The 26,572-nt window shown below is 39.6% G+C and overlaps 1 protein-coding gene across 6 annotated transcripts in view; it reads left to right on the forward strand.

Annotated features, from left to right (window-relative positions):
• UBR4 (ubiquitin protein ligase E3 component n-recognin 4) overlaps window positions 1-26,572 on the forward strand; it is a 137,195-nt gene that overhangs the window by 20,964 nt on the left and 89,659 nt on the right. For all 6 annotated transcript variants that reach the window (XM_036255544.1, XM_036255541.1, XM_036255545.1 and 3 more), the window contains exons 12-30: window positions 1,484-1,583; window positions 1,716-1,853; window positions 2,320-2,437; window positions 3,583-3,770; window positions 4,711-4,870; window positions 5,236-5,321; window positions 13,850-14,019; window positions 16,163-16,445; window positions 17,077-17,212; window positions 18,457-18,536; window positions 19,022-19,150; window positions 19,814-19,996; window positions 20,147-20,269; window positions 20,360-20,589; window positions 22,037-22,158; window positions 23,245-23,342; window positions 24,482-24,639; window positions 25,411-25,620; window positions 26,446-26,547. In XM_036255544.1, the coding sequence (XP_036111437.1) occupies window positions 1,484-1,583; window positions 1,716-1,853; window positions 2,320-2,437; window positions 3,583-3,770; window positions 4,711-4,870; window positions 5,236-5,321; window positions 13,850-14,019; window positions 16,163-16,445; window positions 17,077-17,212; window positions 18,457-18,536; window positions 19,022-19,150; window positions 19,814-19,996; window positions 20,147-20,269; window positions 20,360-20,589; window positions 22,037-22,158; window positions 23,245-23,342; window positions 24,482-24,639; window positions 25,411-25,620; window positions 26,446-26,547 (2,814 nt within the window). The remainder of the gene's footprint in view (window positions 1-1,483; window positions 1,584-1,715; window positions 1,854-2,319; window positions 2,438-3,582; window positions 3,771-4,710; window positions 4,871-5,235; window positions 5,322-13,849; window positions 14,020-16,162; window positions 16,446-17,076; window positions 17,213-18,456; window positions 18,537-19,021; window positions 19,151-19,813; window positions 19,997-20,146; window positions 20,270-20,359; window positions 20,590-22,036; window positions 22,159-23,244; window positions 23,343-24,481; window positions 24,640-25,410; window positions 25,621-26,445; window positions 26,548-26,572) is intronic.

The raw sequence follows: 26,572 nt of genomic DNA on the forward strand, positions 1-26,572 counted from the left end.
AAAAAAAATCACCCAAATTGGTAAACATTCTACCAGACATTTTTCTTTCTTTCTTTTTTTAATGTTTTCATTGATTTTTTTAGAGCAGAAAGGAGAGAGAGATAGAAACACTGATCAATGAGATAGAAACATCCATTGACTGCCTCCTGGACACTCCCTACTGGGTATCGAGCCCACAACCTGGGCATGTGCCCTGACTGGGTATTGAACCAGGACCTCTCAGTCCATGGGACAATGCTCAATCCACTGAGCCACACCTGCTGGGCTACCAGACATCTTTCTGTGCACACATATAAAATATATTTATAAAAAATAGATAACTATGAAGTATTGTTGACATCTTTTCAGTGAACAAATTATGTAAGTTTTTAAGTTTTTAATGGCTGACAGTATTCCACTATATAAATATACCATAGTTAACTAATTACCTTATTAAACACTCAGATTGTTCCAAGTTTCTTATTTTGATAAACTATGCTTTATTTAACCTTCTAAAACATAAATCTTTGTGAACTTATTTAGTTATCCCCTTGGGGTAAATTCCTAGAAGTATATTGTTTTAGGCCAAAGGGCATACTTTTTTAGAAATTTGAAATGTTTTCCCAAGCTGCTCTCTTTTGTATTCCTACCAACCATGTGCTCATGTGCCCATTTCCTCATGTCCTCTGTGATGGTGAGTATCATTAGTATTCATGTTTGCTAACATAAGAAGTAAAAGATGTTACTATATTGCTCTTTGTCAGTTTTTGATTGCTGGTATGATTGTGGTCCTTTTCACATATGTATTGGTCATTTTTGTTTCTCCTTTTGTAAACTGCCTATGTCCGTTTTTTGTCTTTGGTGTTTATGTCCTTTTTTTCTAATTGATTTACATGAGCTCATTATGTATTAGATATAGTAACTCTTTGTCATGTCATTTGGACAGAAAGAAAACATTTCATAGAAGTTGATAATTTGTAACCTTTTCTTCTCAAAAGAATGACTTTTCAAAGTTTAAACACCATTTAAATGTCGGCATCTTCACATGACCCAATTGCTTTGAATTGATAGTTTCAATTTTAAAATTTCAAAGATTTGGAAGTTTCTTCTCGTCCTGGAGTTTTTTCTTTTTTAAAGTATGTTTTTGTTGATTTGAGAGAGAGACAGAAACATCGATGTGAAAGAGAATCATCGATTGGCACCTCCCACATGCACCCCTACTGAAGATCAGACCCACAACCTGGGCATGTGCCCTGACCGGGAATGGAACTGGCAACCTTTTGGTGCATGGGATGACATTCAACCAACTCAGTCACACCAGCTGGGGCTAGTCCTTGAGTTCTTAACCTTGTGGATCCTTAGGCAGTCTGTGGATGGGCTTCAGGGAAATTGTGCTCTTCTGAAATTACATGCAGATTTTTTTTTCCCCCTGGGGAAAGGTTCACAGATTCTGAAAATAATGTAAGTTATCTCAAGGTTTGTGCTTTCCTTTTTCTTTGTGTAGGCATCAGGGATTTGGGGTGCTCTCAGTAATATTGGCAAACCATGCTGTTAAGCTGTTAACATCCCTTTTTCAAGACCTGCAAGTGGAGGCTCTGCACAAGGTGAGGGGATTGTGTTAACCCAGGGAATCAACATGTGGGTCCACTTCTGGGTAAGCTAGCTTGAGCTATCAGATCAGGTTGTTATTTCCTGATGACTCATAACATTAGTTGTCTTTTGATGTTTACCGTCAGGGTTGGGAGACAGACGGTCCCCCTGCGGTCCTGAGTGTTATGGCCCAGAGCACCTCCATACAGAGGATTCAACGGCTGATTGATTCTGTTCCACTGACAAACTTGCTGTTGACATTACTCTCAACTTCCTACAGAAAGGTAGGTGGGGTCGTGCCATTGGTAACTGGGAAGACCTTATATAATATAATCTCAAAATGAGTAAGACTGATTGTACATCATGACCTTTATAAATGCCAAATTTTGGGTAATGTCTTTAAAGATGAGAGGAATTCTTAAATGATTCCAAACATTTGAATGAGCTGCTGTTATTAGTGTTGTGACACATATGGCTACTTGGTGACTTGTAACAATTGGCATGCTGAAGCAAAAGCATATAGGACACTATGGAAACATTCTTTTTTCCATTCTTGTCTTTATCTCTGGTTTGGGGGTGCTTTTGTAGGATAAAATAATGAGAGTCCTGAGGGAGCTAATAGGAGAGCTACTACTTGGATTTAGAAAAAAGAACAAGACACAGAGAAAACTTTCCAAGTGGTGAATGAAATGAAGTAGGATGGCTCCGGTTTTGTGGTCATCAGTTATACAATCCTCACTGTTTGCCTAGGCATGTGTCCTGCAGCGTCAGAGGAAGGGCTCCATGAGCAGCGATGCCAGCGCCTCTACTGACTCAAACACCTACTATGAGGATGATTTCAGCAGCACAGAGGAGGACAGCAGCCAAGGTAGAGCCCTCTTTTCTGTCTCCCAGGAGCTCAGCTACAGAGTGCAGTAGGAAGTTGCCCCTGTGGTTCCTCTAGTTTTCGGTTTACCGTTATTTTTTCTGCTGCGTAGCCTGCATCTTGATTTTATGTGTACTCAAAGGTGACGTGTTATTTAAGAGTAAGTTGAACTGTTGAAGACTGATAGAAACTACTACCAGCAAAGCCTAGATTGCTTTTTATTCCTTTTCCAAACTCAAAATGCTCTCAGTTTATATTTCTTTTTGTGTTAACCCACTTTGTGAACTTAGCTCTGAGCTTTCCCACTGAGACTCAAGGTGTGTGAGGTGTATGGTTTGGTTGTTGTCATAGATGTGTGGCTTGGGGAAGTTTAGGGAGAGAAATTCCAGACTGTTATCATGAACTATAGGGGAAAACTAGCATTCCCTCCTGCCTCAGTTTGGAGAGAAATTGAAAGAGATAAATATATCAGATTGTTTATAATCAGGTTTGTGAGCTACGTATATTGTTGGGAAAGCAAGTAAAAATTTGCTCTTGAAAATATTTGGTTTGTTGTCAGTAAAAGTGAGATTGTTTCTCACCTTTGGGCTCCTTAAAAAAAATCAGTTTACAACAAAGGAAAAAAAATCAGTTTTATTGAGGTATAATTTATATAACATAAAATGCTCTTGTTTTATGTATACATTTAGATGTTTTAAAATTTTCAATTACAGTTGACATACAATATTATATTAATTTCCGGTGTAAAAACATAGATGAGGCCCTGGCCGGTTTGGCTCAGCGGTTAAAGCGTCGACCTGTGGTCCTGAGAGACCTGGGTTCGGTTCCCGCTAAGGGCACGTACCTCGGTTGCAGTTTGTCCCCGGTTGGTCGTGCGGGTGGCAGCCACTCGATGTGTTCCTTTCACGTTGATGTTTCTCTCTCTCTCTCTGTTCCTCTCTCTCCCTCCCACTCTACCTGAACAAAAAACAAAAACAAAAAAAAAACAAACAAAACATAGATGAGTTTCGACAAATTTATGCCATTGTGTAATTATCACCACTGTTGATATCCTTGTGTTCCTTTTGACTTAGGCACTTTTTTTAAAAAAGCAGACATACTAACATTTTAAAAAATGTCTTCTGTTTGTTACTTTTCTCTTTGTTCAGATGATGACAGTGAGCCTATTTTGGGGCAATGGTTTGAAGAGACCATCTCTCCCAGTAAAGAGAAAGTGGCACCTCCACCTCCTCCCCCGCCCCCTCCACTGGAGAGTTCTCCAAGAGTTAAAAGCCCCAGTAAGCAGACCCCTGGTGAGAAGGGCAACATTTTGGCCAGTCGCAAAGATCCTGAGTTGGTAAGAGTGTATTTCTGAGACTTAGGGGAAGGAGAAATGGGGAGAAGGGGTGTGAAAAGCAGATCATTTGAACGAAAACATTTTGTGGGATGGGTGATTGTAACATTTAAAGATATTTTTAATTAGGGCTTAAGTGTATTGATTATGCTTGATTAAATAACTTGTACCCTTAGTGTTGTTTCTTATTGAGGGTTCGTAACATAGTCTTTGGAGTTAGACAGAAGTGAGTTTCAATTCTATTTCTCACTTACTGGCTTTGTGACTTTGGGCAAGAATCTGAACTTCTCCTCGCCTCAGTTTTGTCTTTTATCATATGGGAGTGATTGTACCTGCCTCTAAGGGTATTGTAAAGAATTAAAGAGCCCTTAGCTTAGGTCTGGTACATAAGTTCTTGCTAATGATTTTTCCAGCCAATATTTATTGATGATGTACTCTGTGACAGCCCCTGTTCTGAAGTTGTATCAGCAAACAAGTCAGATATAATCTTTGCTTCCATACAGCTTTGTCTGGTCAAGGATCTGGACATAAAACATTTATACAACAATTCAATTTAATTTGAATAGAGAAATAAAGAGCCAGGAATTCTATAATGGTAATATAGGCTTCAGAATTAAATATATCAATAATGTCCTAGAGCTTTCTGGCTAGGACCTTAGTAGAGAAAGAAATGAGTCAGTCTATTAGAAAATCTCCTGTCTTCATACACTATTTTGTGAAGTCTGTGGTACTAAACTGGCAGATCGTTTTGTGTAACTGGTAGAATTATGGGAAAGACTATCATAAACTTAGTCCCGCTGTAGGTGATTTTAGCTCGGATTTTTAAATTTATTGTGTTTATTGTATGAGACGTATGGCATATTTTACTTCCTATTTATATTCAGGATTTGGAGGGACTCTGGACCTCTGAACCTGATATGAGCTTTTTTTATGTTCTTTTTAGTTCTTAGGTCTGGCTTCCAACATTTTGAACTTCATCACTTCTTCCATGCTGAACTCTCGAAACAATTTTATCCGAAACTATCTGAGTGTATCTCTTTCAGAACACCATATGGCCACCCTGGCCAGTATCATTAAGGAGGTGGACAAAGATGGACTCAAAGGTCAGTAGACAGGATATTTCTTTCTTTTTTTTTAAATTTATTTTTTCCTTTATTGATTTTTTTTTTTTTTTTTTTTTGTGGTTAGAGAGGAAGTGAGAGGGAGAGAGACAGAAATATTGATAAGCGAGAACATCAATTGGTGCCTCCTGCATGCCCCACATGGAGGATTGGGCCCACAACCTGGGCATGTGTCCTGACCAGGAATTGAACCAGAGACCTCTTGATGCATGGGTCGACGCTCAACCACTGAGCCACACCAGCTGGACAGACAGGATATTTTTTTCTAGTGGAGTTTGGCTACGGGCAGGGTGTTGTGATGCATCAAATAGCTGCTTGAATAATTGGTTTTCCCATTTATCTCCAAGGTTCATCAGATGAAGAGTTCGCTGCTGCTCTCTATCACTTCAACCATTCTCTAGTGACTTCTGACCTTCAGTCACCTAACCTGCAGGTTTGTGTGCACTCTGACTGGTTATGCCAAGAGCTCTGGCCCTGAGCTCTCGGCGGGCTGCAGTTGTTGTATTGCTGAGGAATGCAGTTTGTCATGGTATTCCCCACACTGGAAGGAGTGCTGAGACAGTATTCTAATATGGCCCTCTGCCTTAATTAGGATCATTTTAGGGAAAAGAAAATGTCACTCAGTGAACCTAAAGAAAAGGAAAACTATAAAACAAACATCTCCCAATGAGTATCCTGGTAGAAAAGTAGACAAAATAAACAAGAGGGCAATTTATTAAAAAATATATACGTGGCCAACAAATATAGGGAATATTCATCATTAGTAATCTAAGAAATACAAATTTAAAGGTGTGTTTTAAGAGAATCAAATTATAGGAAATGGATGTTCTCATAAACATTCCTGCTTGCAAACCCACCACCAAAATGAAGTCTAGTATCTTGATCGTGGACTTCAAAATCTACAATTTTCTCTCCCCACTAAAGTAGCTGATGTCCTGAATTCTAAATCTGAAAATTTTTTATTTCATTACTTTCATATATATTTTTATTTTTGCATTTATAGTTCTTAAGTTTCAAAATTATTTTATTGTTTTTAGTTTTTATAGTAAATGATATCATACTCTATGTAATCTTTTCAGGCTTTCTTTTTTCACTTACTATTATTCAGTAGTTTATTGCCAAGACCCATCTATATTTTTGCAGTTCTTGTTTTGACTGTTATATGATACTCCACTGTCTTTGTGACTATTCCAGTTTATTCATTTCCCCTGTGCTCCTACTGATGGACCTTTGGGTTGTGTCAGGTTTAATTGCAATTCCAGGAGTTGCTATGATCATTCTTGTACATCTCCCTGTTCTCTTGGAACTATAACTAGGAGTGGAGTTGACAGGTAATGGAGTTTGTGACCTTAAACAGATAATGCCAAACTGTTCTTCTAAGGAGCTGTACCAAGTTTTACTCCCACCAGCAATGTATCAGAGGCACGTGTTTTTACATTCTCTCCCAACATTTGGCAATGTCATATTTTCATAGTAACTTCCTTAATATGGTCAAAATTAGCGGTTCTCAATCTTTAATGTGCGTAAGAAGCCCTGGGGAATTTGTTAGAAATGCTGATTCCAGCTTACTCAGACACCCCCCTCCCCTAGTAGAATTTGGTAGATCTCCAATAACTTGCCTTGCTGTTTTGAAAAAAAATTGTTACTCTTCAGATTCTTTCAGTGGATTCATGAGAATTAAGGCACAATTCAAGGGCTTGCACTTGCCCCCAAAGGGAGAAAATCCAGGAAGCTCTTCAAGGGGTTATAATTGATTCTCATAATCCCAACCTATTTAAGAAATTCTTAAAAATGTTCTATTGTTGAAAAATAATTATAAAAGCTATTTATACTTACCTAGTGTTACATGAAAATATTTGGGGGCAGGGTGGGAGGAGGCAGGAAGGAACTATAAATTGAGTAGAAAACTTGTTGACCTATCTAAGATGAAGAGAAGGAAATGCTTCAGTTAATATATGGGTAGCTCAGATTGTACAGGGTCAGGGCAGCCTGCCAAGTTATCAGTTACTTGCCCAGATCTTAGTTTATTTAGTGAAGTTTCAGAGTTTGTAGACTTGGTCTTTTCCTGCCTAAACTTGTCCAAATAATGGGGAAAAAATATTTTTCTCTAGAGGATAGTTCTTAAGACTCCTCTAATGACGTTGTCCTCTTAGTATTTTAAAAATAATTACAAACCTTGTATCGACATGCAGTCAGGTTGCCCATAGCTACTAAGGAAATCCTCAAGCCTTTTCATCTCCAAATATAGGCCTTGAAATTCTTCCCCTAAATTTCATAGCTATGATGGAAGAAAGTGTAGGATAGTCAGTGTAATCCAATGATCTGCTATTGAGCTCCCTACCTTGGATATGGTGTCTTTGTTTTTTGTTTTGTTTTTCTTTATTGATTTTAGATAGAGGAAGGGAGAAGGAGAGAGAGATAGAAACATCGATGAGAGAGAACATCAATTACCACCTCCTGCTTGCCCCCCACTGGGGGTCAGGCCCACAACTTGGGCATGTGCCCTGACCAGGAATCGAACTGGTGACCTATTGGTGCATGGGTCAACGCTCAACCACTGAGCCACACTGGCCAGGCAGATAATGTGTCTTTGGAGTCATGTACAAAGCCACATTACCCAAGGTGCCTGATTTACATTGTGAGATGCACACAGTGTCCTCTCAGGGAAGTTAATATGCTTCAGTCTGTGAAAGAAAACAAATGTAAGTCATGTCTTAAAAATTGTCTTTAGCTGTCAGGGAAGTAAAGAACTATGGTTCTGAGTAAGACCAGTAGGCCTATTCCCTACTTAGAGAAGAAATTGAAATGTACTTACTGAGGACTTTTGAACATATTGGGAAGAGGACGTTTTGCTAAAAGGCTCTGGGAAAAGATTTGCTTGGTTGGCATGGCCTCTCTGTTACTTCAAATGTCTAATAAAGCAATCTCCTAAGATCATTGGTATCTCCAAATGAGACATCAGGCTTCATCTGGTTTTCCATTGCTGTTCTGCTCCATTGGCCATTGGTGATTAGCTCAACCTCTAGCTCTGCTTTGCAGAGAGGAGGTCAGGGATGGGGCTGAGAGTTCTAGACCTCTAATCACATGTTCTTCTGGCAAATAGCCTCCATCCTGAAGCTACGTAGGGCCCATCTATCGAGGGCCTCACTGCTTTGGCTTAAACTCAGGTATTACTGAAAGGGGCTTATGATTAACAAAAGATGCTTCTTTCACCCCTATCACTAAGGAAATTACAAGAGTTTTAGGATTTTGTGCCAGGAATGGGACTAAGACCAAATATGTATTTCTCGTTATATCTCAGTATCACAAGGAATTAGTGTTTAATGGGTACAGAGTTTCATTTGGGGAAGATAAAGTGATGAATGAAGGTGGATAGTGGTGGTCATGGTTGCACAATGTGTATGAACTTAATGCCACAGAACTGTACACTTAAAATGGTTAAAATGGTAAATTTTATGTTGTATTATTTTATCACAAAAAAAAATTGCCTAGCACTTAAAAAAAAAAAACCTTCATCAGAGGATTGTTTATTGATTTTAGAGACAGGGAAAGATTGGGGAGGGGGGCGAAGAGAGGGAAAGAAACATCGATATGAGAGATAAAAATTGACTGATTGCCTCCCATATGTGCCTTGACAGGGAATTAAAACCTGCAACCTTTTGGTGTACAGGACAACGCTCCAACCTACTGAGCCACACCGGCCAGGGCAAAAAAAATAACCAGGCACTTTTAGTACTAGTTTATTGTTTGTAACTACTAAATGTTAGCTACTGCCCTGGCCGGTTTGGTTCAGCGGTTAGAGCGTCGGCCTGCGGTCCTGAGAGACCCGGGTTCGGTTCCCGCTAAGGGCGCGTACCTTGGTTGCAGTTTGTCCCCGGCCCTGGTCGGTTGTGCGGGTGGCAGCCACTCGATGTGTTCCTTTCACATCGATGTTTCTCTCCCTCTCTCTGTTCCTCTCTCTCCCTCCCACTCTACCTGAACAAAAATAAATAAAATAAATAAATAAATGTTAGCTACTATTTTTGTTACTTTGTTATCATTATTATATTTAACATTACTTCTAGAATATAAAAATTTAATAATATTATTACTATAATGACCTATATTCATTCATTCAATAAGTATTTGTTGAGCATTTTCTATACACCAGGTACTGTTGTAGACACTAAAGAAATAAAGATGCCTTGAATTAGTGTGGGATCATGAGAAAAAGGGGAGATACAGTGTGGACCATGGAACATTATTTGAATGGGGTGAAGGACATGGGGAGGAAGGCATCTGTAAGATATTGCCTGGGTTTAAATCTCAAATGGAGACTAGAAGGGTGCTGTTTTCTTTAATAGAAATAGGGAAGGCAGGAAGGAGGGTTGGCTTGGGGGCAGAAGGAGTCAGTGCTCACTTTGCTCATTCCTAGGTTTAAGTCAGCCCAGAGATTGTATTCACTCAAGGGTTACTTACTTATTTCACATTTACTCAGAATGATCCTTTGAGTTCTACATGAGGCTCAATTTATCATTTTTTCTCTTTTTAAAAACAAATGAGTCATTATCAGCTTACCAACATGTCAGTCACTTATGGTAGGTAGGCCAGTTTTTTGTTTTTTTTTAATATTTAAAAAAATTTTTTTTGTTACAGATGTTTCTCCTTTTTTACCCCATTGACATGCCCCCCCCCCGCCGCCCCGTCCCCGGCTTTGTATGTCCATTGGTCATGCATATAAGTTCTGTGGTTTATCTCTTCCCACTCCAGCCCCACCTCCTCTTCTGAGGGATGTCAGTCTGTGCCTTATTTCCATGTTTCTGGGTCTGCCATATTCCTCAGACTGTTATGTTCATTATATTCCGTATATAAGTGAGATCATGTGGTATTTGTCTTTTTCTGCTTGGCTTATTTCACTTAGGATAATACTGTCCAGGTCCCTCCATGTTGTCTCAAAGGATAAGAGCTCTTTCTTACAGCTGCATAGTACTCCATTGTGTATATGTACCACAGCTTTTTTATCCATTCGTCTACTGATGGACACTTGGGCTGTTTCCAGATCTTAGCTATTGTAAATAGTGCTGCTATGAACATGGGGGTACATATATTCTTCCTGATTGGTGTTTTAGGCTTCTTAGGGTATATTCCTAGAAGCGGGATCACTGGGTCAAATGGAAGATCAATTTTTAATTTTTTGAGGTAACACCATATTGTTTTTCATAGTGGCTGCACCAGTCTGCATTCCCACCAGCAGTGTATTAGAGTTCCCTTTTCTCCACACCCTCGCCATCACTTGTTGTTTGATGATTTGTTGATGGTGGCCATTCTGACAGGTGTGAGGTGATACCTCATTGTTGTTTTAATTTGCATCTCTCTGATGATTAGTGATGATGAGCATTTCTTCATATGTCTCTTGGCCATTTGTATGTACTGTTTGGAGAGGTGTCTATTTTGCTCCTCTGCCCATTTTTTTTTTTTTTTTTTTTATCCTCACCCAAGGACATTTTTCCATTTTTTGTACAGATAGAGTGGGAGGGAGAGAGAGGAAGAGAGAGAGAGAGAAACATCGACGTGAAAGGGACACATCGAGTGGCTGCCACCCGCACGACCAACCAGGGCCGGGGACAAACTGCAACCGAAGTACGTGCCCTTAGCGGGAACCGAACCCGGGTCTCTCCGGACCGCAGGCCGATGCTCTAACCACTGAGCCAAACCGGCCAAGGCTCCTCTGCCCATTTTTTAATTGGGTTAGTTGTCTTCCTTGTGTTGAGTTGTATGAGCACTCTATATATATTGGCAATTAACCCCTTATCTGACATATCATTGGCAATGATGTTCTCCCATACAGTGGGTTGCCTTTCCATTTTAATGATTGTTTCTTTTGCTGTGCAGAAGCTTTTTAGTTTGATGTAGTCCCATGTGTTCATTTTTTCCTTTATTTCTGTTGCCTTAGGTGATGTATCAGTGAAAATTCTGCTGCGTATGATGTCCGAAATTTTGATGGGTAGGCCAGTCTTAAAGCCATTGTGCAGTCTAGAAAATTATATAGCTGAGTGTGAGGCTCACCTTTATTTATTAATCCTTATCTAAGGACATGATTTTGTTGATTTTAGAGAGAGAAAAAGGGAGGGAGGGAGGAGGCTGAGGGAGGAGGGGTGAGAGAGAAAGAGAGAGAGACATAGATGTGAGAATGAAACATAGATCGGTTGCCTCCTGCACGCTCCCAGACTGGGGATTGAACCTGCAACGTGGGTATGTGCCCTCACTAGGAATTGAACCCATGACCTTTTGGTGCATGGGACGATGCTCCAACCAACCTTCTCCAACCAACTGAACCGCACAGACCAGAGCGAGGCTTTCCTTTAACAAAGGAGTAAATGGCAATTAGCAGAGGCATTTCCTATGTGAATATATTACTTCTTTTGTCAGTATGTTGAATTTTTTGTTTGTTTTTGTAAATCCTCACCCAAGGATATTTTTCTATTGATTTTTAGATAGAGTGGAAGGGGGAGTGGGGGAACATCTGTGTGAGAGAGACACATTAATTGGTTGCCTCCCACATGACCTGACTGGGGCTGAGGATCAAACTTGCCACCCTTTGGTCTGCAGGCCAATGCTCTAACCGCTGAGCCAAACCGGTCACGGCGGTATGTTGAATTTTATAGCCCCTTCAATCAAACAAGAAAACAGTTTGTATATTTTTGTGTACCAGAATTGTGTACAAGAATTGTACATTGTAGGTTATCAATGTTTTTAGTTTTAAATAGTTACCATTACTGTTATTGAAAAAAGTCACCTTAAATATGGTGAAATTTTGAGGTGCCAGTGGGATGAAAACATTTAGAAGAGAGTTGGAAATGTGAGTCTGAAATTCAAGAATTAAAAAGTTAAGGTTGATAATATAGCATGGAAGAGGGGTGGAGAAAGAGTACTTGGAAGGTAGGAAGGAATGGTTCAGGCCAGGGGATCGCTGCTGTGGCTCAGGTTTACTCTTAGAAAGTCAGTCCTCTTACTTAGAGATTAGTGGATTGAAGTGGTAGGGAAAAACCAGGTTAATTTCTTACAGTTCTGAGGCCTAAAAACTGACACTAAAACACAAACTGACACAGAACAAAATCTCACTGAAAAAATATTGTATAATTTGCATTGTAATGAATGCATGTATGTTAACTGTAATCTTTTCACCAAATTCATGATTTTAATTTTTACATGCCTTCTAGTCTATCCATATAAATTACAGTTTTAATCAGAACATCAATACTTCTTTTGTTTTCTATCTTTTCAAATTATATATATATAATGTGCTTGTTTTTTTTTTAATGTTTACCTTGGTCTTTATAGTTGTCCACCATATGGCTGCACATCCCTTAAACATTTAGATGTCTTGTCCGGCTGGTGTGGGTCAGTGATTGAGTGTCAACCCATGCAACAAGAGGTCGCTGGTTCGATTCCCGGTTGGGACACATGCCCAGTTTAGTTTGTAGGCCCGATCCCCAGTGGGGAGCATGCAGGAAGCAGCTAGTTGATGTTTTCTCTCATTGATGTTTCTACCTCTCCCTCTCTCTCTCTGAAATCAATAAAAGAAAAAAAAATTTAGATTTCTGATTTTTTTATTACAATAGTGCTACAGTGTTTATTTATTTTTATTTTTTATTTTTTTATCCTCACCGGAGGACATTGTTCCATTTTTTGTTCAGGTAGAGTAGGAGGGAGAGAGAGGAACAGAGAGATAGAGAGAGAAACATCTACCTGAAAGGGACACATCGAGTGGCTGCCACCTGCACAACCGACCAGGGCCGGGGACAAACTGCAACCGAGGTACGCGCCCTTAGCGGGAACCGAACCCGGGTCTCTCAGGACCACAGGCCGACGCTCTAACCGCTGAGCCAATCCGGCCAGGGGTACAGTGTTTATTTTTGATGTAGCTTAAGGAAGTTTATTATTTTGAATAGTTTTCTTGAGTCAGGGACTGAGAAATCGTTTACAGTTGTGTTGAGCATAATGCTTAAGAATGTAAGTTTTAGAGGTAAACCTGGCTTTGTTACTTGGTAATCTTGTGGCTTTGGTCGTGTTCTTAAAACATTCTGAGCTGTTTCCCTCATCAGTAAAGTGGAGCACATGCCCACTGAACCTTACAGCTCTGGGCGTTTGGTGTGACAGCGTACGCACAGCACTTAGCCTCCGGTAACCGTCCAGTACATATGAACTACTTGTGATATCTGTGATGTTTTGAATAATTATTTTCAAGGAATGAGGCGCTCTAGGATGTTTTATAAGAATATAATTTAATTTGACAGACTTAGAAATTTATCCTGTGTCCTGAGGTAACCTTGATTTGTGTATTCTGAAGCCAAGTGAGAAAGCAGGCTTTTGTCTGCTTTTCTATTGGCATTCTGCTCAGTTTGTGTGTGTTTGAGAAGATAAGTTGCAGCTTAGGTACTGAGCTGAAAGTAAAGCTGATTTGGAAGACATGCCACAACTGGAGGCAGACAGCCCTGATTAATTCTAGATGCTTTGACATCTTACAGGCAAATTTCCCTGCTAATACTGTTAATATAAGTCATTGGACCTAAAAGTTGTTGGGTCTCCCCCTTTTGAGTGTTATCTGTAGTATGTAATTGATTATGAAAGAAAAAATGTTAGCTATTACAGTTCTTTAAGGTTTCTTTGGACAGTACAGACTTTTTATATTCTATCCATTTGGAATATTACCTGATTCTGCTGTCTCATGCATTTCTTATTTTTCAGGACCCCAGTTCTGACACTAATTAATGATCATTGTTAATGAAGTTAGAGTAGTAATTTTTTCCTTTATATTTTTGTCATTTGTTGAATGAAATGACCTTTTTCAAAATCACTTCTAAATCGGAGTATTTGTATCTTCCTTCCAGTATTAAAAAGTAATATTGGAGAGTATTAGTAAACTTTTGGCCTAATTCGTTGTCTTTTTCCTAATGGTCTCTTGTATGTCTTTCATGTTAGAACACACTGTTGCAGCAGCTGGGAGTTGCTCCTTTTTCTGAGGGCCTGTGGCCCTTGTACATCCATCCTCAAAGCCTCTCTGTACTTTCACGCCTCCTGCTCATCTGGCAACATAAAGCCGCTGCTCAAGGTGACCCCGATGTCCCTGAATGCCTTAAAGTTTGGGACAGGTAAGAAAATGCCAAGAAGAGCCCTGTGAAGAAGATTTTTTCCTTTTTGTATGTTTAACTTCTTCTTTTTTTAATCCTCAACCAAGGATGTTTTTCCATTGATTTTTAGATTGAGTAGAAGGTAAGGAGGGAGAGATAGGGACAGAAACATGATGTTAGAGAGACACATCGATTGGTTGCCTACCGAAAGACCCCAACTGGGGTTGGGTATCGAACCTGCAACCCAGCTATGTGTCCTTGACTGGGAATCAAACCTGAGACCCTTGAGTCCGAGGACCGAAGCTGTAACCGCTGAGCCAAACTGGTCAGGGCTGTGGACAACATTTAAAGAATTTTTTTACTTGAGGGAAGTTCAGATTAGTCACCTAAATCATCTTTAGATGGCCCTATATTTGCCATTTTTGTTTACATCGTTAGGAGTCTTCAAAGCAGTTTGTTTTCCTGAAAGTCTTTGCTTTTTTCTTCCCCATTCTATAATCAAATAACTCTAGTGCTGGATTTGAGAAATAATAATCTCCCTCGAATGCCAAAGACCCTACATTTTTCTGGTGGAATCTTACAAAAAGGCCAGGAGGTGGTGGTGGTGGTGGTGGGATGTGGTGAGGGACAGCCTTATTAAAACACAAATCTCTGTTCTAATTGCCAAGGCAGCGGAAACAGTTGGCTACACTCATTCCTTTCTTTCTGCATAATAGCTCTTCCAACAAGTTCTCTGAATAGTAGAGATTAGAGTTATTTTTTACTATTATTATGCATTGATTTAACCTGTACTTTAATCTCTCAAAGCAAAAATTAGAGTCAGATTAGGGAAAAGTAATAGTTGTTTCTACCTGACCAGGTTTGTTCATTTCAATTAATATTTTTTTTAATCCTCACCCGAGGACATTTTTCCATTTTTTGTTCAGATAGAGTGAGAGGGAGAGAGAAACATCGACATGAAAGAAACACATCGAGTGGCTGCCAGCCGCACGACCCAACCAGGGCCAGGGACAAACCGTAACCAAGGTACGTTCCCTTAGCGGGAACTGAACCCAGATCTCTCTGGACCACAGGCCGACGCTCTAACCACTGAGCCAAACTGGCAAGGACCAGATTTGTTAATTTTAAAAAAGCACCGCCTTTTGGGAGTTTGCAGCTCTTTCAATTGTCAGAAATGGCTGGGTCAGTGTTAACACTCCTATGGCCACCCTTGACATTGCGGAAGATTTCTTATGGATGAATTTGGCTTTAAAAAAAAATTCTTTTTTTTTTTTCTTCTTTTTTAGTTTTAGAGAGAGAGGAAGGGAGAGGGAGAATGATAGAAACATCCATGAGAGAGAACATCGATTGGCTGTCTCCTGCATGCCCTCCACTGGGGATCGGGCCCACAATTTGGGCATGTGTCCTGACTGGGAATTGAACCAGTGACCTCTTGGTACATGGGTCAACTCTCAACCACTGAGCCACATTGACCGAGGGAATCTGGTGGGTATTTTTTTTTTTTTATCCTCACCCGAGGACATTTTTGCATTTATCTTCAGATACAGTGAGAGAGAGAGAGAGAAACATCGATGTGAGAGGGACACATTGAGTGGTCGCTACACACATGACCCCAACTGGGGCTGGGGACAAACTGCAACTGAAGTACATGCCCTTAGCGAGAACCGAACCTGGAACTTTCTGGTCTGCGGGCTGACGTGCTAACCATTGAGCAAGACTGGCCAGGGCAAATCTGGCGTTTTTGTAGCCAAGATTTAGCTTTTATCTTTTCTTTACATGTAGTTTTTTGTCTTCCTCGATTTGCTATCTTTTTTTAAAAAAAATTTTTTCTCCTTTATTGATTTAAGAGAGAGAGGAAGTGAGAGGGAGAGAGAGAGAAATAGAAACATCAATGAGAGACAACATCAATTGGCCACCTCCTGCATTCCCCCCCCTGGGGATCGGGCCCACAACCTGGGCATGTGTCCTCACTGGCCATCGAACCAATGACCTCTTGGTGCATGGGTCGATGCTTGGCCACTGGGACTCACACCAGTGGGACTCAGTTTGCTCTCTTAATGCCTGGGTTTAAGAAGTTTAACTCTTTCAGCACTTGACATTGTAATACTTTGGGCGATGTTCTAACTTTTCCCCACCAGACATACTCTCCTTTTCTCTGTGGTAGGTTTTTGTTGACAATGAAGCAGAATGCCCTGCAAGGAGTGGTGCCCAGTGAGACAGAAGACTTGAACGTAGAACACCTACAGCTGCTCCTTCTCATTTTTCACAACTTCACTGAGAAAGGCCGGCAGGACATATTGACCCTTTTTGTGCAGATCATCCAGGAGTTGAGTGCCAACATGGATGCCCAGATGCGCTCTGTGCCTCTTATCCTAGCTCGTCTTCTTTTGATCTTTGATTATCTGCTTCACCAGTTCTCCAAAGCCCCTGTGTATCTGTTTGAGCAGGTATGATGGACAAAACTTTTTGTTTTACTAGCTGTTGTTTCAGAGTGTTTTCTTCTCGAGTTACCATGATCCAAACCGTAATGATCTGATCACTTTAGATTTTAGGTGTTCATTGTGGTAGGTGTTTGTGTAAGCCTTAGGAAGACTGCTGGGATGTGTGTATATGCACTCACATTTTATATTGAGCCAGAAGTGATAAACGTAGATTACTTGATTTGACGTGTTTATTAAAATTAAATGATAGGCTCTGTTCATAGGTGTTCTTTGACTTAATCTCGCTTACTTTGTCTAGCAGTGCCCTGTGCATCAGCCCTCAGTGAGTATCTGTGGTTGAGTGGTGGTCTAGCAGTACATTTTATGAATCAGTGAATTCCTTTGTAGGGAATCCAAAATGAGGATGGAAGGGCCAGTTAAGGATTATTATACTCAGCATTTCTTAAAATGTTTCATTGAGCACTATTCCCTTTACACTCCAGCAAAAAGATCCTTTCTAAAAGAAGTAATAGAAAAATCTAAGATTTTATTTTTGTTGTGTGTTCCCCAAGCATTGATGTCAGTCTATGTCATGCCTGGAGTGAGAAGTAGCATGGTGACTGTGTATCTTTCTTACTTTGAGTATTTGTTTTAAAAGGTGCAGCATAACCTGCTCAGTCCTCCTTTTGGGTGGGCAAGTGGATCCCAAGACAGCAGCAGCCGCCGGACAGCCACCCCCCTCTATCATGGTTTCAAAGAAGTAGAAGAAAACTGGTCCAAGCATTTTTCATCAGGTCAGAAAGAAGACTGTCAATAAGAAATTGACTCATTAGTTCTCATGGGTGGGATTGAATTTGGGGCTTGGAGACTCCTTGAGGGTCTTTGTTCATTTATTTAGTCTACTCCCTATGGATGGCAAATACCTACAGTTTCAAAACATTTTTAGAAATAGGTGCTCACATATCCAACATTTACTTGAAAACAAAAAAATATTGAGATAAAAGAATTAGGAATCCTTTTGTGTAGCCACGGACTGCAGTATATCTATTCCTGCCACTCTGGGTGATTAAATTTAATTTCCGTTAAAGTTGTGGTTCTATCTCACAGGCTAAATTTCCTTTGGGTCACTATTCAGAAAGTAACAGGAGCCATGACATTCTCTCTAGTGCACTCACACTTCATATTTAGCCAGAAGTGATAAATGTAGATTACTTGATTTGACGTGTTTGTTAAAATTAGATGATAGGCTCTGTTTGTAGTTGTCCATTCTTTTTTGTTGTTGTTAATACTCACCTGAGGATATTTTTTTCATTAATTTTTAGAGAGAATGGAAGGGAAGGAGGGAGGGAGGGAGGGAGATAGAGAGAGGGAGAAAGAGAGACATCAGTGTGAGAGATCTATCAGTTGGTTGCTTCCTGCATGCGGGGTCGAACCTACAACCCATGTACATGCCCTTGACTGGGAATTGAACCCATGACCCTTTGGTGTGCAGGCCAACACTAACCACTGAGCAGGGCTAGTAGTTGATGAGGTGCCTCTTGTGTTCATTTTTAGTATCATCCTGAGGAATGTTAGATGTTAAGTATATTTTGTGGAAACTTTCATCAAGTGTTCATAAGAATTTACTGTCATTGGGAACTCTTATTAGTCTCTTTGATATTGGGGAAATAGCATTTAAGTTTAAGGCAGTTTGTCTAATGATATAGTTTTGTTGATTAACTTGATCATAGAGCATGTTGGTTAACTCCTAGACTTGTGGTTCTCAATTGGGGGTGATTGTGCTCCCCACCCCCAAAGGAGACATTGGGCAGTGTCTGTGGACATATTTAATTGTCACAGTTGGGAGGCAGGATGGTACCAAACAAACATCTTGTAGTCCACAGGATAGCCTCCCATAGCAGAGATATCTGGTCCAAAGGTCAATAGTGCCAAGGTTGGGAAAGCGTGTTCTACACTCCTTTCTTAGTTTTTACATTTTATACTTATTAAAAAGAGTTGAAAATAAAACACTTCTTTTAATAAGCACATTATTTTTCAGATGCCGTGCCACAACCCAGATTCTACTGTGTCCTGTCCCCAGAAGCCTCAGAGGATGATTTGAACCGACTTGATTCTGTGGTACCAGGAATTTTAAAACCCCATTTTACATGCGGGTCAGATGGTTTCCTCCAAAAGCAGTCTGTCAGGGGGAAAGGGAATAACTTTACGTAATGAAGGAATTTGGTCTATGATAAGATTTGAGCTTGTCCTAAAAGGAAAATGTTATTTTGAGGTTTATTTGCTGGGCTCCATCTTTGTTGTAGGGGATGTCCTCCTGGTGGTTGTCACCGCTGACACATTATTTCTGAAGACTCTTTTAGCATTTTCACATGCCAGTATTTCAATGGAAAAACAGTTTCCTTATTCTAAAGCCTGCACTGTGTACTGACGATGGCCCATAAACTGAGTGAGGGCCCTGAGTGGGATGCTTGCTGCAATAAGAAATTATTAATCAGAATTTAAATATATTCTTGTCAGTCATGAGGTTAAGCGATAGTGTAGGTAGTAGGAAAAATGTATTTCCAAAATAAGAAGAAATGATTGTTTTTCTTTCTTGGTATTAGGCATGTGATGTTCTTTTCTCTAAGCTTGTCAGTTATGATGAGCTTTATACTGCCCTGACGTCCCTGCTTGCAGCTGGGTCCCAGCTGGATACAGTCAGGAGAAAGGAAAACAAGAACGTAACAGCTCTGGTAAGACCGTGGAAACCTGGGCTAGTTATGAAGTTTGGCATTTGTTTGATAATTGGGTAGCAATTCTACCAGAAATTTCCTTCTAGAACCTAATCAATTTACTGAATATCTCTTTGCAAAACTGACGGATACTTCAGTATTTCTATGTAGTTAAGGTGGTTATGTTCATCTTAGAGATGATTTTATTATTTTTTTGTTAGCATTGGGAAAAATGTGACTTTGAGAGTTAATGGCCACCTAAGTATTATATATATCCTGTGAGTACTTGATGGGTGATATGGAAAACTTCACACTTGAGCTTTTTCTGTGGTCGTAGGAATGTGTCTCTCTCTAGAAGCCTTAATGGCAAACTCAGGCCACAGAAAGGGCCAGCCAAGGAGAATGTCCTGCTTTCTTTGGGTTACTTGTTAAATTGTTTGGGGAGCCAAAGTTGGCCTTGAACAGCTTTTATTGGCCTGTGAAGTGTGCACGATATGGAACAAATTATTTGTATGTGTGCTTTACCATTTTCTAGAAAGACCTGAGACCAGACTTCAGAGCCAAATCTTAGTTGAAAATTGGGACTCTCCTGCTTCGAGAGTTGTGTTTTTGAGCATTTCTTACTGTTAGGAGACCTTGAGGCAATGTTGCCACTTCTGTGACTGCTCTCTTTGCTTCTTTCAGGAGGCCTGTGCCCTTCAATATTACTTCTTGATACTGTGGAGGATCCTAGGAATTTTGCCACCTTCTAAGACTTACATGAACCAGCTGGCCATGAACTCACCTGAGATGAGTGAATGTGACATCTTACACACTCTGCGGTGGTCTTCTCGCCTCCGGATTAGCTCCTATGTTAATTGGATAAAGGTACCACAGTGTAATATAGAGCTTGCTTCTACGGGGTGTCTAGAGCCACTGTTCCTGTGCTTCTGGGAACTTTTTAATGCGAGGGTAATGAAAACTTTAGACTCTATCTATCTTGATTTTCTGAACGCTTTTTTCTTGCTGTCCAAACAGGATCACCTTATCAAACAGGGAATGAAGCCTGAACATGCTGGTTCTCTCTTAGAACTGGCTTCCACCAAGTGTAGCTCAGTAAAATACGATGTTGAAATTGTAGAGGAGTACTTTGCTCGACAGGTATGTTAGTTTTGGATCCATAATGACGTAATTTGGCTTTTGCCATAGCGTTTTGCCACACCTAATTAATATCTTGTTTTTTTTTTAAAGATCTCATCATTCTGTAGCATCGACTGTACCACCATCTTGCAGCTCCATGAAATTCCTAGCCTACAGTCCATCTACACCCTTGATGCTGCTATCTCGAAAGTACAGGTCTCTTTGGATGAGCATTTTTCTAAGATGGCTGCTGAAACTGATCCTCATAAGTCATCTGAGATCACCAAGAACCTTCTTCCAGCCACACTACAGCTCATTGACACCTATGCATCTTTCACTAGGTGTGATGGGCTGCCTGCTGCAGATGGCAGAAAGGGGGAATTGAAATTCTTGGGTGGTCTACTTTCTTTAGGAGACTTGAAATGTCAAAAATTGAACTTTGTAGTTCTAAGTACTGTTCACTCCTTAGATCCCCAGTGACTCAGAATTTCGTTCTTTTGTTTTTATCGGATTAGTATTTTTTTTTTCTCTTTATCTTCTCTAATATGAAGGAGTATCCCATGAGGGAATTTTCACATAGTTCAATAAGAGTCAAGAGAAAGTTTAATTTTTATAAATCTTTATTTTCTAGTATTTTCTTTAATTTTTTCAAGCACTTTCATTTCTGTTATTCACTAAGATGAAACTCTTTAAATGCTCTTTAAATTTTATAGTTAGAGAAACAAATTCTTAATGAGTTAGAGTATATTGAAACGCAGCCCTTTCTATAATAAACACAGCCAATTGCATGCCATGTAGATTTCTTTGTTCTTCATGCTATTTTAGAATTCATTTTCAATATATAAAAATTGGGAGTTTATCCACAAATCAAAGTTTCTGGCCTTTCTTGTGTTGGAAGAATTGGCAGAACTGGGCCTGGCTTCCCACATGTCAGTAACAAACTAGAGCTTCCGAGTGGCCACCCCTTTTAGCCATGCTCACTGAGTCCCTTTAAGAATTCTGTGGGCTTTTATGTTAAAAGGGACTTGGATCTTTGCAAACTTAACTAATGTCTTTTAAAAAAATTATCTTTATTGTTGAAAGTATTACATATGTCCATTTTTCCCCCCCAATTATTGAAAGTATTACATATGTCCTCCCTATTTTTCCCCATTGATCCCTTCTCCCCATTAACTAATTTCTTTTAATGTGAGTTCCTTAAAGTAGAGAGAGGACTGTTGCTTAAGGCAACATTTTTAAACAAATAAATATAGCAGTAAACATGAATAATAAATATGAGTGCTTGCCATATGCCAAGTTGTTTTCTAGGTGCTGGGATATAGTAGTAGCAAAGCTAAGGATCTGCCCTCTGAGAGCTTATAGTCTCTAATCTGGTCCATCAGGCCAGTACTTTCTAAACAGAGCTGTTAATAGATATTCCTGGGCAAGTTGGTTTGAGAAGTGCTGGGTAAATAAAATTAAACAGCTTTGAAAACATGTATATACACTCACATACACACATACACTTTTCAGAGCCTTTATACATTGCCAGTCTTCCCAGGCCAGGGGGAGAGGGATTGATACAGTAGTCACTGTTTCCTGAACTCATTTATACTGGAATTGTGCTTTGGGAACGTTTCAGAGGATGGGATATTCTTGGAATTCTTATGAGACTAGGAAGGAGCAAGAGCTATCAACTGTATTTAATATAGTAGGAAAACAGGTTTTTCAATTTGTCCAGCATTAGTTTCTCCTAAGTATAATGCGAATAGATTCCTTCGGCTTTCACATATTTCCCTCTTTTTTTAGAGCGTATTTGCTACAGAACTTTAATGAAGAGGGATCCACTGAAAAACCTTCCCAGGAGAAACTGCATGGCTTTGCTGCTGTTCTGGCTATTGGCTCTAGTAGGTGCAAGGCGAACACTCTGGGTGAGTGGACTTTTGTATAATACTGTTATTACTGGTACGACCAGTACTACCACTTCCCTCCCTCTTGACTTGTGTATTGGCATTAACCATTTATTGAAACCTTTCTGTGCATAAAGCATTGACAAGTTTATCTGTTTAGGTCTTCACAATAACCCCAAGAGATAAGTGTTGGTATTATTTCCTTTTACTCATTAGGAAATTGAGGCTTAGCGAGTTATTTGCCCCTAATCCTGTATCTTGCAAGTGATAGAGCTGGAATCCACACCAAGATCAGTGGTTCTAAAGCATTAGACTTGCTCTGGCCAGTTTGGCTCAGCAGTTAGAGCATCGTCCCTTGGACCGAAGGGTCGAGGGTTTGATTCTGGGTGAAAGGCATGTACCTGGGTTGCAGGTTTGATCCCCACCCATGTCAGGGTTGTGTGAGAGGCAACCAATTGATGTGTTTCTTGCACATCGATGTTTCTCTCTCTCCCTCTCTATCTAAAAATTAATGGAAAAATAGCCTTGGGTGAGGATTAACAACAACAACAAAATAAAACATTGGACTCTTTTGTTGAATCAGTAAAACTGGAGTTAAGTACAATAGTTACCCTTTAAATTTTCTCGCCATTTGTATTTTCCTGAATTTCAAGCTCTAAATAATGTTTTGATGTTCAAATATTCTCTTTTAGAAATTAAATTTCACTACTTCCTTGAATGTTGTTCTTCATGATTCCTGCCCTTAAGAGATCAAAGCAATACTTATTTGTAGAAGGTGTAGCAGATACTTAATAGTGATTTTAGCCTGACTTGTAATGACTTGCACTCACTTTGCATCTTGTTTTCAGTTGTCTGTTTTACTTACAAGATTAGAAAGTGAATATGGTGGGAAATGAAAACCTTACAGTTGAGGTTGTTGGTTATTAAGCAGTTAGCTAGTTCTTGGACATTGTACTGCTATTGAAATAGCCATCTAAGCTATCTTAGTAATTATTTTGACAGACTGGGCGGTGGTACTTCTTTCCTGCATTTGGGCCTGGCTTTTAAAATGCTGTGACCTATTCTTTGTATCTTGTGATTGTTCCTTGTCCTTTTTGTTGCCACCAGGTCCAACACTGGTTCAGAATTTGCCATCGTCGGTGCAGGGTGTGTGTGAGTCCTGGAACAACATCAACACCAATGAGTTTCCCAACATTGGCTCCTGGGTGAGTGTCTGTCTTTCCAGGAGTAGAGATGCGGAGCACTAGCCCTTCTGTGTTCTGTTCTTATTCTTTAGGCCGAAAGAAGAGAAATCTTCGTATGCTCTAAAAGTATTTGCTATGGCTGAGTCAATAATCAAAACCTTGAATTATCCAAATGGTACCCATATGGTCTTTTGCTAAGAAGTCTGTGTTATTGTGTTACAGGACAACCTATCTGTTAACGACAATCCTCAGTTTCTTCATCTGTTAAATACTGGGTGTGAAAATTAAGTATATTAAATGTAAAGTGCCTAACATTCTCTGGCATAAACTCTCAGTAAATGTTAACTCTGTTTCCTTTCCTTTTTAGGTTATGCTAAGAACATGCTCTTCTTGTCATAATTTTATGGGGTTGCTTTTAGGTTCTCTAGGCTTTTAGAAACTGTTTAGTCTTCTGTCAGTTTACTTGAACTTTGTGTATGCTGTACTCAGATAACCTCTATTAAGCTTATTATCCTTGCTTTGTAATTGTGACTTCAGTTTATGTCACTTGGAGCTGTAGTATAACGATAATTAAGATATTTGTAATGGAGACATAGATGCATGGCAAAATCCAGATCCTTCTCAGTTACTAGAGAGAGCAATTTTCATGTTGATATAGTTGATCCTTGAACAACATGGTCTTGAAATGTACGGGTCCAATTATAGGTGGATTTTTTAATTGACTTGTGCAGTTCAGTTTGGTGTTCAAGGATCAGTTCTGGGTTGGGAACCCATGTAAGTAGAGGGCTGACTGTAGTTATGTGCAGATTTTCGACTGCATGGGAGGTTGGTGTCCCTAACTTCCAATTTGGTCAGGGTCAACTGTAGTATATTCTAATTATTTGGAAAGTGATATTGGGTAGCTTAACTTTGTACTAACTAAATTAACTAAAAATTTTAAATTAACTTTGTACTGACTAAAATTTGTTAACTGCTTCCTCCACTCCCTCTTGCTGTCCTTCCTAGGATGAATAGTAGTATATACTGAGTAGAACCATTGTCTGTAATCCGCAACAGGGTCTTGGTTTATGTCAGCTTGGTTTCTTTTTTTCCCATTTGAGAACTTTTATCCTGAGTAGGTAGATGGCCTGTCCATTTGTGTCTGTTTTGTCTTCATTCAGCGAAATGCCTTTGCAAATGACACCATCCCTTCAGAGAGTTACATCAGTGCTGTGCAGGCTGCTCACCTCGGGACTCTTTGTGGCCAGAGTCTGCCACTGGCTGCTTCCTTGAAGCATACCCTGCTCTCACTGGTCAGGTTGACTGGAGATCTTATTGTGTGAGTATCTACTATGGTAGCCCAAAGTGCTCTCTACACCAGTATTCTGTCATAGCTAAAGAAAGGCAAGGGTTTTAAAAAAAAACCATACATAATAATACCTTCGGCCATGCTTCTGTAGCAGAAAGCCTGTTGTGTTAGAGTAGAGCATGAGCCTTCACTTAGAATGATTTTTAATGTAGTTCTGAAGGTCAACAGAGGACCTCCTCCCTTTTCTGCATAGGAAGGGTGTGCCGGGTTTAGATCATGCTGTGATTTGGAGGTGCTTTGGGTTTAAATTTTAAGGTGACAGTGATGTATTTGAAGTCGTGTTTCTTCCAAATCATTGTGGGTGTTTGACACTGCCATTTGGTCATCAGGGCAGGCCATGGAGGGACTATTTTGTCTTCCTATATGTAGGTCACGGATAAAGTCCAATATTACATTGCCTTAAAAGTGATCCAGATTCCTGTCAGTTCTTCTAGAAAAGTTATCTGGGATGGGTTACTAGCTTAGGTTTCAGTTAATTTTCTTTTCTGAATATCATAAATTACTTCTTATTGTTTTTATTAACAAATTTTTCATATGGAAATAAGTTTTGCTTCTGATATAACAGTGAAAAAAATGTATCATTGCATCTATGTGAAAAATAACTATAAAGGGAAAAAAGACTGGAATAAAAGTCCTTCCCCTCAATAATGATTGAATTGCCCTATTCCCCCACACCTCTATCCTCCTGGCAGCCTTTTGGAGGAGTATATTCACTAACTTGTTCCATTTTCTTTGTTGAAGTTGGTCCGATGAGATGAACCCACCACAGGTGATTCGGACCCTGCTTCCTCTTTTGTTGGAGTCGAGCACTGAGAGTGTCGCTGAGATCAGCAGCAACTCCCTGGAGCGCATCCTGGGCCCGGCCGAGTCTGATGAGTTCTTGGCTCGTGTGTACGAAAAGCTGATCACTGGTTGTTACAACATTCTGGCCAATCATGCAGATCCTAATAGGTGAGCCTGAGTGAGGAGATCAGTCAGGGTCCTGTGACCTGCTACTCTAAGTGAAATGTACCAATATAGGCTCCTTTATGTCATTACTTAATAGCTTATTGTGCTTTTTAGCAGAAATTTCTGTAGTTGTGTGCTTTTTGTGTTCTTGTGGACATGCATGAAATGTTATTTGGAATCCTTTTTTGTGATTAATTCTTAAGAATAAACCAAAAAGTGGAAGGCTTAAATGTTCAGATTTAGAAACTTGAAATATTTCAGCAGATTCTTATCAAGCACTATATTAGATATGATGAAATGTATGAAGAAACTGATAAAATTTCTAATAGTTTTGTGACCAGGCTTCTGAGATAGGTGGTCAGTGGAATTAGGTAGTTTCATAGCATTGTTTGACTTCGATAGTTTAGGTCATGTTGATGTGGGTGAGCCCTATAGAACAGGTAAGTTGCAGTTTTACCCCCCTGAGAACTATATAAAGGGTCTAAATATTGAGATTTCCTTACTTTATGTTGTTGAGGAGACCAGGTTTTTAAAAATAGACTCCTTCTTTTTCTTCCTCCCTTTCTTCCCTTCATCCCTTCCTTTTAGATACTTAGCCATTGACTACATCAGTTATCTCAAATTTTAGGAACTTTTTGTTTTATTTAAATTACAGTTAATTTATCAAATATTTATTGAACACTTACTGTGTGTTAGGCTTTATGCTAAATTTTGACATGACAAAATTGAATATTACCCTCAAGGTTTAGTCATAAACACACTTTAGGTTTTTAAAAATCAGTTTTAGGAGGACATTTTTGGTAGTTAATATTTCTTTTTGATCCTCAGTGGACTGGATGAATCTATCTTGGAGGAATGTCTCCAGTATTTGGAAAAGCAACTGGAAAGCAGCCAGGCTCGTAAAGCCATGGAGGAATTTTTCTCTGACAGGTGAGCTGTATGTTATTTTATTCAG

Source organism: Molossus molossus, unplaced genomic scaffold (genome assembly GCF_014108415.1).
Source record: "Molossus molossus isolate mMolMol1 unplaced genomic scaffold, mMolMol1.p scaffold_m16_p_12, whole genome shotgun sequence".
NCBI classification, from domain to species: Eukaryota; Metazoa; Chordata; class Mammalia; order Chiroptera; family Molossidae; genus Molossus; species Molossus molossus.